Here is a 13540-nt window from a genome sequence, read left to right as displayed (position 1 = left end):
TATATAGAGTCAAATATGCTAGCTCATAAGCTAGCTAAGTATGCTTTGGCTTCAGGATTGCAGATTTCTTGGAGTGGGCATGTCCCTCCAGAACTTAGCAATTTCTTGTGTAACAATTAGCATTTCTCAATGAAATATGACATCCTCTCTTTCAAAAAAAAAAAGTTATATGAAAGACAGAGAGAAAAATAGAAAAATTAATAAATAAATAACTACTAAATACTGTTCTTACCTCCTCCAACCAAATATAACATTCAATTAAATTATTTTTTTTTCCAAAATTTCCTTATATTGCCTATATAGTTTTATAATTTACCTAAAATAATTAAATAAAAATAATAATTTCTATACATGGCCCATGATTTAATACAAAACTAAATTGAAAACAATCTGATTTGAAATTTTCTTAAACTAAATTAATTGAATATTATGATATAGTTATTACTCGATCTTCCAACCCAAAACCCTTGAAATCTTTCTTTTAACAAATTCAAAGGGATTCCAACAGCATATCAATATCGAGAAGAGATTCCAACAACATATCAAGATCGAGAACTAACCCTATAATTAATTTTGGTGGAGGAGAGACATACTCATAAAAGAGTAATATCATGTGATTTTGATTCATTCTTCTTCTCATGGTTGAAGATAGAGATAAAAAGTAGAGTAGCACAGATTGTTGTATATCATGTTCAAGAGCGTTTTGGTAAAAATAAAGAGATCTACTTAGCTTTTTCAGTATTCTAAAAAGTAAATTAGAGCTGTATTAAGTATGTGAGGTCCAAATAGCAAATTTAGAAGTCCAACTAAAACCAATTCATAGTTAAATGCAGCAGCTTCAAAGTTTAGATTGATCATGATATTGATCAGCGGTGCAAGTTCTTGGGTTTCTCAAACAGGCAAAAAGTTAGGTGTGTGGTTAATGGTAATAGATGGGTCGGATATTCTCTTATGAGGAAGACAGGTATTGTGGATGGAGGACGGACAGAAAACAAGTTCTTGCAGATAGTAGATTTGGAATTGTCCTCATTTTCAAAAAGATTAGATGCCCTGCCCTTAATTGCTCCTCTGGAGGTAATGTATGATTTAACTAGAAGGTTACCGTTCGATAGCACAGGATTTTGACACTTTCACAATTAAGCATGAATGTAGAGAAGCAAACTTTACTAGAGATATTGTGGTGGATCTTTAACATTTAAAACCGGACACGAGAAACTTGAGAGAACTATGTTCCTCCTCTAGTTAGAATTTAGAAGTGGGGTATTTTATTCGATAAATAGGGGTAAGGATGTAGTATGGGTTTTTGTATTTAAAGAGTTTTCTTATAAAATAGAAGATTACAGTGATTTGCACGTTTCTGCCGATTGAAACATTTTGCTTTTCTAGTAGATTGCCGACGCCCACATCTCATCATCATTCACATAACATGAAAATATCAGATTTTGTTGAGTTGGAAAGCAACCAAAGACCAAAGATAGACCGTCGCTTTTTCACCAACCACAGAGACCAACTACCCAGTACCATATTAAGCCCCGCATTGGCCAATTTATACAAATGGATCCACAAGATTAAAATATTCGTCTAAGAAACCAGCCCCTACTAACATTAGTCTCAACAACATTGAAATGATCATGAAGGTTTTGAGTGCGGGTATTTCTCCCTGTATATAGCTCAATCAATTGTTCGTTCTTCTCAAGGATATCATAAACCAAAGGATATCATAAACCATTTGAGCTTACTCCTCTCTTTCATCCAGGGTGCCTAAATTAAACTAGTTTTGAAGGTCAGTAATCCAAGCATTTGGGCACGACATTCATATATTGGAAATGTAAAGTGTTGACGAAACAAAATAAAACTACTATTAATTGAACCAAAATTCTAAATGAGGCACTTTTTTTTCTAGAACTCTTTTTCGTGCTAGTAAATGGATAAACAGATGCAGCAAAACAAATACCACAGCAGATATATCCCACACATCCCACCTTTCAATCCTTATTCAAACCCCATCCCAGGTCTTCAAGCGAGACCTAATCATCCATAGCTTTCCCAACCATACCTTGCCCACCACAAAAACTACTAACAAAATTAAGCACCTAGAGTTCTAGCACAACTCATTCGAAATGTAAATGAAACAAAAAAAATAAGAAAAAATATTCAGCCCGTCCAAATATAACGTTCTTAGTTCTCATCTCCCTGGAAGCCTTTCAGTACCTGTACTGAGCAGGCTTGTATGGACCCTCAATTGGAACGTTGATGTAGTCGGCTTGGTCCTTGGTGAGCTTGGTGAGCTTGGCTCCAAGCTTTCCAAGATGAAGAGCAGCAACCTTCTCATCAAGGTGCTTGGGCAAGACATAGACCTTCTTCTCATACTTGCCGCTCTTCCTCTCATTCCACAACTCAAGCTGAGCAATCACTTGGTTGGTGAAAGAGCAGGACATCACAAAGCTGGGGTGTCCAGTGGCACAACCCAAGTTCATGAGACGGCCCTCAGCCAACACAATGATACCAGACTTGGTCTCAGGGAATACCCACCTGTCTGTTTGAGGCTTGATGGTGATGCGCTTCACTCCTGGGTATGTCTCAAGTCCAAGCATGTCGATCTCATTGTCAAAATGCCCAATGTTGCAAACAATGGCATTGTTCTTCATCTTCCTCATCTGGTCAACCATGATGATGTCCTTGTTTCCGGTGGTGGTGACAAAGATGTCAGCCTCAGAGACAACGTCCTCAAGGGGAAGAACCTGAAGACCCTCCATAGTAGCCTGAAGGGCACAGATTGGGTCAATCTCAGTCACGATCACACGGGATCCAGCTTGCTTGAGGGCAGCAGCACAACCCTTTCCAACATCACCATATCCACAGACAACAGAAACCTTTCCGGCAATCATAACATCAGTGGCTCTCATCAAACCATCAGGGAGAGAGTGACGGCAACCATACAAGTTGTCAAACTGTTATATACACGAACAAAACAAAATATTAATTCAATTGCTGAACTTCGCAATCAGGCAGTGAAATAAAACTGGATAGACAAAATCCCTACTAATAAAGAAATGCAATATAATACAAATTGTCAAATTCTTAGGCACAATATAAACAAAAAAATATTACTTCAATCGGTGAATTTTGGAATCGGGGTGAAATGAAACCAGATATGCAAGCTACTACTATTAAAGAAACACGAGGTAATACAAGTTGTCAAATTGTGCACAGATAAAACAAAAACCATCTTCAATTATTGGTTTTCAAGCAAACATTTACATGAGGCTGGATCGACAATAAAAACAGAGAACCTCCTAATAATAGCTATCAAACAGTTAAGCGTAAACAGGTATAAAACAATTGAAATTGGATGAACAACCTCTACTAAATATTAAACCAAAGCCACATAGCTAATAGACTATGCAATGAAAGAAGAACAGAGAATGTAGCTAATATCAAAGCAGAGCATTCCTACTTCCTACTTTCAGTGAATATAAATGAATATGATTCAAAAATGAAACTGTGGATCTAATCAACATAAAACGAACAACTCATCAGATCTAAATCACCAAATCACAAAGTAATTCGAAAACATTTCAGATCCGAAAACCGAAAATGAAAGCAAGACCAGATCTAAGAGGCATACCTTGCTCTTGGTAACAGAGTCGTTGACATTGATAGCGGGGAACAACAATGTGCCACTGGCCTGCATCTGGTAGAGCCTCTTGACTCCAGTGGTGGTCTCCTCCGAAACACCGACCAACCTGTCCTTCATCTTGTGGTACCTCTTGGGGTCGGTCTTCAAGCCATCTCTGATGATGGTGAGAACCAGCTGGAACTCCTGGTTATCGGTGGAAGACGGGTCGGGTAGCTGCCCGGTCTTCTCGAAGAGCTCCTCGGCCTTGACACCCTCGTGGATCAGAAGAGTGGCGTCACCGCCGTCGTCGACGATCAGATCTGGGCCTCCGCCGGGGCCCCAGTCAAGAGCGCGCTCGGTGCACCACCAGTACTCCTGGAGGGTCTCGCCCTTCCAGGCGAAGACGGCGGCGCTGTCGCGGGCAATGGCGGCGGCGGCGTGGTCCTGAGTGGAGAAGATGTTGCATGAGCACCAGCGGACCTCAGCGCCGAGGGCGGTTAGGGTTTCGATGAGGACGGCGGTCTGGATGGTCATGTGGAGAGATCCGGTGATGCGGGCTCCCTTGAAGGGCTGGGCCGGGCCGAATTCGGCCCGGGAGGCCATGAGACCGGGCATTTCGACCTCGGCGAGCTCGATCTCGAGCCTGCCGAAGTCGGCCTGGGACATGTCCTTGACCTTGTACTCGCGGCCGGAGCTGTTTTTCTCGACGCAGAGAGCCATCGGGTCGGGTTTGGTTTCGGTTTCTACTCTCTCTACTCTCTGGATCTTCAGACGGGTAGGGTTAGAAGAGAGAGTGAGGGAATTGCGAAGGTACTGAGAGACAGTGAGGGTGTATAAATAGGTTCACAGGTCGAGATGGACGGTCAGGATTGCCCGGTGGGGGTTTGGTGGGTGGATCTGGTAAAAATGGACTGGAATTTTTGGCGTAGAGTGCGGGGAGGGTGGTGCGGGACCCGCTTGGTGGGGCCGCGGAGGATGATTCATCAATCGGGGATAAGGTGGGGGAAGTATTGGACACGTCTCTGGGTGTGGTTTGGTGAGAAAGTAAGGGGATTATGCGTACTGTGCACTTGACTGTAGGCTATCCCCACATGTGGAAAATATGGATTTTCATTTTTTGTTTATTTTTAGCTAAGAGAAAATGACCACATCATGTGTACCAGATCAGAAGAATAGTGAACTTTTGATATTTTGGCCAATTGAATAGTGAAGCTAAATTTCTAAGTTTTGAACACCAAAAAAACAAAAAAAAAAGTGTTTCCAGAATAAAAAAGAAATCATAGAGAAATCTACTAAAAACTTAGAAGGACCAGACTACTTTTCTTCACGACATACCCTTCGTTATCTCGAGAGTGGGTGAGAAATTGTGTTTATTTATCATTGTATATAATTAACATCATAGAAAGATTATGAATCGTTTCAAAAAAAAAAAAATTATGAATGTGTCCAGTTATTTTGTTGGTAACTATTTTTGGGATGTTAATGAGTTAACTTTGATTTTTTACAAAATTTATTTAGTTACGTTAGAGATGTATTCTCATGTAGTAGGACAACAATTCGATGTAGTACACCTTATTATTTTTTCTCTCTTAACTCTAGTTCAAAACCAAGCTTTGACTACTAGTGATAAGGAAACTTGGTTTGTTATTGCTCCTAAAGTTTTAACTTTTAAGGGATATCATTGTAAACGATTATGATCGTTAAAAATTATTTCAATGAATTTATTTTTCTTCTTTTAAATGAAGGCGTCCATGAAATATATAAATTGTGGAGACAAGGATTTAAAATTCTAAGTGTTTAGTTAATTTTTTTATTATTCTTACATGGATATTGCACTAAAGTAGCTTCAAGACAGTCAGATCCAACTATCACATTACCTGCCTGCAAGGTTTTCAATATTTCAAGTCCTTATTTGACGGCAAGAAGATCAACCTGTTTAGCAGAGGCCACAAAGTTTACAGGAATTGCAAAATCTGCATGGAATGTACCTGACTCCTCTGTGAGTAATCTATGGTAAGAAGTTACCATCCACATTGAGTTCCCAACTGCCATTCGAAGCAAGCTGCCATGAGGGTATAACTCGATTTTGTACCTTTTTCCACATGCTTGGCTCTGCACTCTTCTAATATGTAAGTGAGCTTAACACCAAATCATTTGTAGATTGACTAGTGTCATGCCATAATCTTGTTGTTCCTGTTCTTCCAAATAGCCCATAATATCGTCATCAAAAGAAGCTCTCCGAACACAAATTTGAACCTTACCTGGCACCTTGGCTCTCAAATTCTCTTCCAGAGTTCTTTGAATGGATCTCCATGAGAGGCAGAGACGAGAGCATTCTCAAGCACAAATGCCCAAGCAATCCAGTATGTAGTTTTCACTGAATAGAAACCCTTTATGGACTCTAATACAACTTGTCCTCCATGTTTCTTTGACTAAGTGGGATACATGACACCTGTTGAGCAACCTTAGGTAAGAAGATGGTATGGATGGCAGCAGATAACCACTATCTAGTGCTGGAGTCACTAAGATCCGAGACATATTAAAATACACAATCTGCAGGCTTTTGAACTAAAAACTGCTAACAATTAGGAATTCATTTGTCTATCCAGATATTAACCTGAGTACCATCTCCAATGCACGTACCTTTGCACTCCTGCCTTTAACATAGGTCTTCCATTTAGAATGCTTCTCCAAGAGAACGATGAAGAGTCACCAACTTCTACTTCCCAAAACGACCACACCTATTTGTGCTAGGGTTTCTGACATAAAGATGAGGCTAGGTTTCTTGGATCATGATATCAATAAGTGCTCGTTGAGTCTCACTATTAACTATTCGTCTGCAGTTCCACACAAGGATGTTGCCTTGAAGCATTTCGAAAATCTGATGTCGGAAAAGGGTCACAGCTTCAATGACAGCGCACAACAGGATCGACGGCTGCCTTAGGGTTTTGTTATCTTATTATTCTTAATCATATGAGCATTATGGTATGTATTTTTGCTCGGCTACCATGATAAATTGCTAGTGTCAATCATTGAATATGGAATGAAGTTCATTCAAGCTGGTATGTTTTCATATAAATTTTGTTAGGCTAAAGGATGTCAGATTTTTTTTTAAAAGGTGTGAAATTGCATATAATAACTCATTGAGTGAGGATTAATAATAAAATATTATTATTTTTTGATATATAAAACATTATTATTTAAGTAATCTCACATTCGACATGCATTTATCAAAGTACAAAAACACAAAATAACAGTTCCTAGAGCTTAGTTATTAAAAAGATAATGAGCTCAGGTTATTTCTTTTTGGGTATTTCTAAATATACCCAGCAAATTTCTATGTAGACCCAGCATAAAAAAAAATTGTTCCATATTTCCAATTTTACCCTTACCTTTTCAAAAAGCCAGCTTCCTTCTCCGACTAAATTTTCTTGCTGGGTTTCTTGACTATCCCTCTCCACTTGTTTAACTTTTTCATCGTTAAGAATATTGGGTTTCTGAGTTGCTCCATAAGGTTGCGAACAAAAATTGTGTAGGTTGTGAATCATGTCAGTTTGACATAAAACGGTGTAGCTTCGTGAAAAAAGCAATTGCCAAGATGATAAAAGATCAGAGACATGCCAAATTGATAGTTAGCGATTCAATTTGGAATTGCAAAAATAGTTAAAGAAAATAGAGAATGATGGTGGGTTCAACCAACACCATGAAACCATGAATATAATCTTCATCTAGTAGCAGAAGGGAAACTAAGCCAACTGCTCACGGAGGAGAGAGAAACAAAAAAAAAGCCCAGTGCTTAGGGAAGAGAGAGATAGAGAGAGAGAGAGATCAGAAAAGGTTGCTGAGCCGTTGCTTATCACGCCGTCGCAACAATCACCGTCGCAAAGGAGGCCACGGAGGCCTGATTTTTGCAGTTCTGACGTCATATAATTTTTGCTGCTGGAGATTAAGGGAAAGAGCCATCGACGGCGGTTGGCTGAGGAACTGCATGCGTGGTGCATTTTTTTTCTTCTTCTTTTTCCAACTGTACAAGGAGAATAATTTGACATAAAATATTATTGCTGGGTCTACATAGAAATATGCTGGGTACAAATAGAAAGACCCTTCTTTTTTCACCGCTCTGAACCTCCATTCCCCATTGGCCTATTCTTGCGACTGAAGTTTGTCTATATTGATCATCCATACAAAAAGAGAGGACCAGAGGTGCAAAAGATACAAAAGGCTTGAGAAAAAACTTTAGGAGAGAGGGTCATACTTCTGAGATTTTCCTAAATAATGGTATACATAAATTGCAGAGTAAGAATAACGCTAGGTGAATCATTTTTTTTTGCATTCCACGTACCTTGTGTAATAGTTAGAGGCTAATGTGCTTCGATGTTCCATTCTAATGCCTCACTGCTAATAGATAGTGATAATTGAGGTATTGGTAAATTAATTGGCTCGCTTTTTGATTTCCACTGTGTACGTACCTATTATAGGCATTAAAATTTGAAAGGAGCAGTTGATTTGCAAAATTTTATAATGGGCATCTCTCAGTTGTTCTGCAAATCTATGTGACTATATATATGCAGACACCATTTTCCCCTTAAAGAATTGAAAATGGTGTTCACGACAGGAGTTGAAGCCACACAAGGTGTAAAAGACTAAAAAGTGCATGCAGAAGCAAAGCCAATGATATTTGTGTCGGCTGTGGCGTGTAGCCAACGACGTCGTTAATGTCTGGTCGTGTCCACCGACTACTCTACTTGTTGAGCGCATCAGTGTACGTTTCAGTACCTCATATATTTTAGGCTCTCTTCCTCTCAGAGTCTCAGGTCTCAACCACCGACGCTTTCTCCTTTTCTTTCCTAAATAAATAAAAATCAATGTTCAGATCCGATCCCGAAGCATATAACTGGCATCCCATGGGAGCTAGCGCAGATTAAGATTTGATGATACACTAAAACTCTCTCAACCACAGCAGTGAAAATGGGGCCCAGCATCGACCAAATTAGAATGATAAAGAAAGGCGGAGGAGGAGGAGGAAGAGCGGTGAGGACATGAACGTGAGGTTGTCGGGAGGCACGATCACAAGGCTTAGTAGGAGTGTGAAGTGAGAGGAATATGAGCATGTGCGCGCATTTGTGCATGGTGGGGTTTAGGGAGGGGGTCATCGTGTTTTATTATTTATCACCATGACAGGAGCTCTCTCTCCCTCTGTTATTTGGAATAAATTGAATGACGCATGAAGATTGTGAAACAAGGAGCGGTGGACCGGTGGTGGCATGGCGCGCGGTACTCTTGCATGAATTTTTTTATTTATTATTATTATTATTATTTTTTATTTTTTTTAAGAAAGTGACTTGAATCCATTGATTCATTCTTACTTTCTTAGAGGCACACTATAAAAAAAAAATTTTAAAAAAAAGGTTACTATCTAAGTATTTTCATCTCCTTTATAATTGACCATAACCATAATATGAAGTTATGAAGTATAAAAAAGTATAGGTTTTCCCAAGCTACATAGAGAGAATGTAGCTGAACGACGCGTACCTAATAATGATTGGACCATAAAGGCTGATTGAACCAAAGAAGTGTTCGGAACAATTCAGAGCAACTAGGCTTGAATTGTTAGGGCATGGGTTGTGAAACCAGGAATAGTGAAGAGAAATTAAAAATCCCGCGGTATCTAATATTGCAATTATATATAAGCATCTCTCATGCATGTTATAAACCACAATTATATGATGAATCATCAAGTTATGTAACTGATTAATTTTGAATCGTTTCGTGACACTTTTACAGTTGTACCCTTTATGATATCAGTGAAATTTGAAATTATGACTCCTATGATGTCAATTACTCTAGATAACCAATAGATCACAGCTCATCGATTAATCGACGTACCCTTTTGTAGGTGGTTATTATTTGTAATCTTGCCTTCCTAATGAAATAATTATCGTCATTTGCTCAAAAAAAAATAAAATATTTATGATTTATTGACATTTTGTATAAAGCATTTTGCTGGTATACAATGATTAATTGTTTAAGATATTTGTAAACATATGTTTTAGGGGTCTTTTGTATATTTCTTTTATTTGGCATTAAACATGATAAAATATAAATTCAAAATTACTTGTTTTTTCTTTTCTTTTCTTTAATTTTTCTAATCAGTGGTGAGTGGTTCAAGGTCCAATGTTGTCATCCATGTTAATTTAGGGATGCCGAGATTCTATGACGTCGTTCAACAACATGAAGAGAAAAAACAAAAAATAACGACAACGATATGAAGAATAAGAAGAATCATCCGGTTAAAATCAAGTCAAATCAGTTGAATATAGATGAGTGTGGTTGTTGGGTGTTGAGATATGATTTTGGTTCTCCTTCTCTCTTTCAAACTTAGGTAATAAGGTAAGGTAGGTTAGACTTTCTACATATGAAATATACAGATCTTAAACTGAATTTCACATTTGAGTATTTTTCGAAAACGAGGTTAAATTTACAGAAAAGAAGCTAGGTTTCATTAAAAAGATAAATACATTTGAAGAAAATTAATTGTATTTTAAAATCTTAGCGTTCAGAGAAAATTTTTAATCAGATCATCGTATCACGCCATGCGTTTGACTGGCTAATGAACTATTAGCAAGGTAGAGATCAGTATTCGAAAACATGCATGGGCAATTTAGATATAAACTTGGAGAACGGAAGAGTAGGTCAGTTCCTTCTCCCAACCCTAATTAGTAAATATTACGAAGACAATTATGTCACATTACCATTTGTACGCACTGTGTTGTATTACTTCTGTCAGATATTTTATGCAAGATGAATTGAGAAACAAAAAGGGTCAATTTTCTTTAGGTACTTCGACATTGAAAGCTTAACTAGCGGGAAATAATGAATAGGATTCCCAGCTACAATTAATGCACTCAAATACATAACTAGTTAGTTTAATTCTACCTTAATCAAGCTAAATATATAGAGGGTTACCCAATAGGCGCCGGTTACCTTGATAGAAGGTTACCCTCTATTCGACGTATTTCTTTGCGTGGAAGTATGGTCGACCATACTATTGGCACCGTTTTACATAGCCCGGACTCTGTTTGGTGCCTCATCAAATGCTTAATTGCGTCCCTTCGTACCCTTGCTAGGTTTTATTTCCGATGCAATAAGCATCTCGTATTTCTTTTGCTATTTTATTTTTTGATGTAGTTTCTACATCTATAAGTTATAATTTTTCTTATGGTTATTATTAATAAAATGGTTGACTATTATTCTAAAAAAAAAAAAGCTAAATATATAGAGCTACCGAACCATTTAAGAGAATTTTTCACATGTCTGGTTTCTCTTCTCTTTTTAAAACAAATTAAACACAGATTTAGGAGACAGAGTAAAACAAACAACGCTATCAAAATAGAGACCGCAATATTATGCAGAAACTAATTTTGAGTGTCTAGCTGGTGAGTAATTCTAGACAGATTTCATCTGAAATTGATATCTTATGAGTGATCATAAGATTTTTTTTTTTTTTCGCCATTCAAGACATCATCTTATCTACTGAAAATTTACCCCCTCATCTCACAATTTCATTTTCGTCTAAATTCCGGACGAAAATGAAATTGTGATCCCTGACTTGCCAAAAACTCCAACCAGGAGTTGGTGAAGTTGCGGCCTGATACCATCCACTTGTTTGAATAAAAAATGAGAAGAAAGAAAAATACTCGGAGATAATTAATAGATAGTTAATATTTAGATCTAGAGATTATGGGTCATTATTAGATTTTTAAGTGCATCACTCCCTCACCCTCGCACAACGACACGACGTGCACAAGCTGCTTGTGGGGTTGGTATGAGACTATGAGTAACTAAATTGACCAAGTTGCCCATCACCAACCCACGATCACAAACCGTCACGCTCCAAAAGCAAAGCTTCACAAAAGTTCTAAGACGGTTTCTGACCAATAACTCATACCGCTTACCAACTCCTACAATGACGTGGTCACTACATCATTTCATTCCTTCCCATTTTTCGGTTGGTTCACCAACAAAAAAAACTCAATCATTTTTTGTATTTGCGATGCAAAGGAAAATGAAACGCTTTCCTAAAAGAAGGAAATATACGGGGGAAAGTGTGACGATGTGGTGACGTGATGTGGGACACGCCGGTGACGCTGCTCGTGGTGGTGAGCTCTGCTGCGGAAGCTGGAGACTTGCGATGGACGACGAAGATGGGGGCTGGTTGGTTTGGGCTGCTAACTGGGTCGAGATTGGCCGTAACTGTCAACCTTCTTTTTGGGCTCCTTGCTTTGGGTTTAAGAGGCTAGGGCTTCACGTGGGTTGGGCTACCCTTTTGTTGTGGGTTTGGTTGGCTTCGGTCTATAAGGCCCAAAGTATTGTTTAAATTTTTTTTTTTTTTGAAAAGGTATTGTTTAAATTTTAAAGGTCGCAAATGAATTAGTATCTCTGATGAACCATTTAATCTACTTTGGAGTACTAGGTTATTTTGTTTTAATAAAAGTGTGTATCTCTAAAAGATGGGTGTACATGGGGTATGTTGGGTGCTTATTCGGTTTCGGAATAGGTTTTTTTAGTGTACTCTGTAAAACGACTTTTCTGACGACCCATAGGGTGTGTCGTTTTCGTAGTGCTTGCTGAATTTTAATATAGGTTGATCTTTTTAATTAAAAAAATAATGAAAATAAATATAATTTGAAGAGAGAAGAGAGAAAAGATCAGTAAAAACTTGCTAAAAGACGATTCCCTATAATTTTAGCATTTGTTGTATATATAAGTTTTTTTTTCTCTCTCGCTTCACTTTCTCTCTAAAATTGAGATAGTATAGGAAATTTGTTGAGTAAAAATACCTATTTCCTCAAAAATAGAGAAAAAAAAGATATAGGGAAGCTGTTGGAGATGCTCTAACTTTGACAACCATACAAGTTAGTGGCTCCTATTTATTAAAGAAACATATAATTTACTCTTAGTTTCATAATCACTTATACCTATTAAACCGTAGAATGAGAGTGTCGCTGCTCTCTCTTTATTCTAGTCCACCACAACTAGATTTTCAATGTCGGCTCCAGTCGATCACCCCAACCTTGACCGCTGATGGCCTCCCTTCCCACGAATTCAAGATGTGCAACTGATTCAAAACCGATCTTGATTGTCTCTCTCTTGTGGATGTAGCACCTAACAATTCTTGGATGGCTTTGATGCGGCGTCATCTGCTTGCTGCCCAGCCATCAATTGGGATTCCAGTGATGAACGGCAGCAATTCTCTGCCCAAACTTGTCGTCGTCAACCTGGTTCTGACCAGATTCACCACTCAAGAATTTTGGCTGGGCCATTCAATTGGTGCAACTAGTTTCTCTGTGGTTGCAGCAAGAAGATATGGTGATGACCATTTACCCGGCTCGGTACAGGCGCAGGCCGCCGAACGCTGCGAAATTGTGTTATGGAAATGGGCCTGGTGCTGGGCCTCTCTGCATAGGATTTTGAGTTTTTGATTGGGCCTGGTTTGGGTCTGGTCTTAAGCTCTTTAAATCTTTTATTTAGTTTTATTTTATTTTGCCTATCACTATGTCTTTGTTACGTAGTTCATAGGCTCGTTTAAATAAGTGAGCATACATACTATCAAATGATTGGACCTCATCTATGTATCACTGTGGTTCTTACCACAAACTCTTTATCTACCCATAAATGGTAGAGGGAGGATATGTAATGGAGAAATTTTTGTATCCTACCGTAGAACCATGTCAGATGCTGACATGGTGTGACTTACCGGCCAGTAAAAAATTGACACCCAGATTCACATTGAATTTAATTAAAATACAATTGTTTTGTTATATTAGGTAAAGACCTTTTTGGGTCTTTTGGTATTGGCTTCCTACCTCTCAGATCTGCAACTCTTTCTAATCTCCCACCATCTCAATATCGTCCTCTTCT

General features: G+C 38.3%; 1 protein-coding gene across 1 annotated transcript; it reads right to left on the bottom strand.

Annotated features, from left to right (window-relative positions):
- Positions 1-1937: 1937 nt before the first annotated feature.
- On the bottom strand, positions 1938-4434 carry LOC133708413 (adenosylhomocysteinase). Its single transcript, XM_062133871.1, has 2 exons — positions 3629-4434; positions 1938-2951 (listed from the first exon to the last, which is right to left on the bottom strand). Exons 1-2 carry the CDS (start codon positions 4337-4339, stop codon positions 2205-2207), a joined length of 1458 nt encoding a protein of 485 aa, XP_061989855.1. The 5' UTR covers positions 4340-4434; the 3' UTR covers positions 1938-2204.
- Between the last annotated feature and the right edge of the window lie 9106 nt (positions 4435-13540).

The sequence above is a fragment of the Rosa rugosa genome, chromosome 5, assembly GCF_958449725.1.
Source record: "Rosa rugosa chromosome 5, drRosRugo1.1, whole genome shotgun sequence".
Taxonomy (NCBI): domain Eukaryota; kingdom Viridiplantae; phylum Streptophyta; class Magnoliopsida; order Rosales; family Rosaceae; genus Rosa; species Rosa rugosa.
Note: the sequence above shows the minus strand (reverse complement) of the source record. Positions and strands in the feature narration are given on the sequence as shown.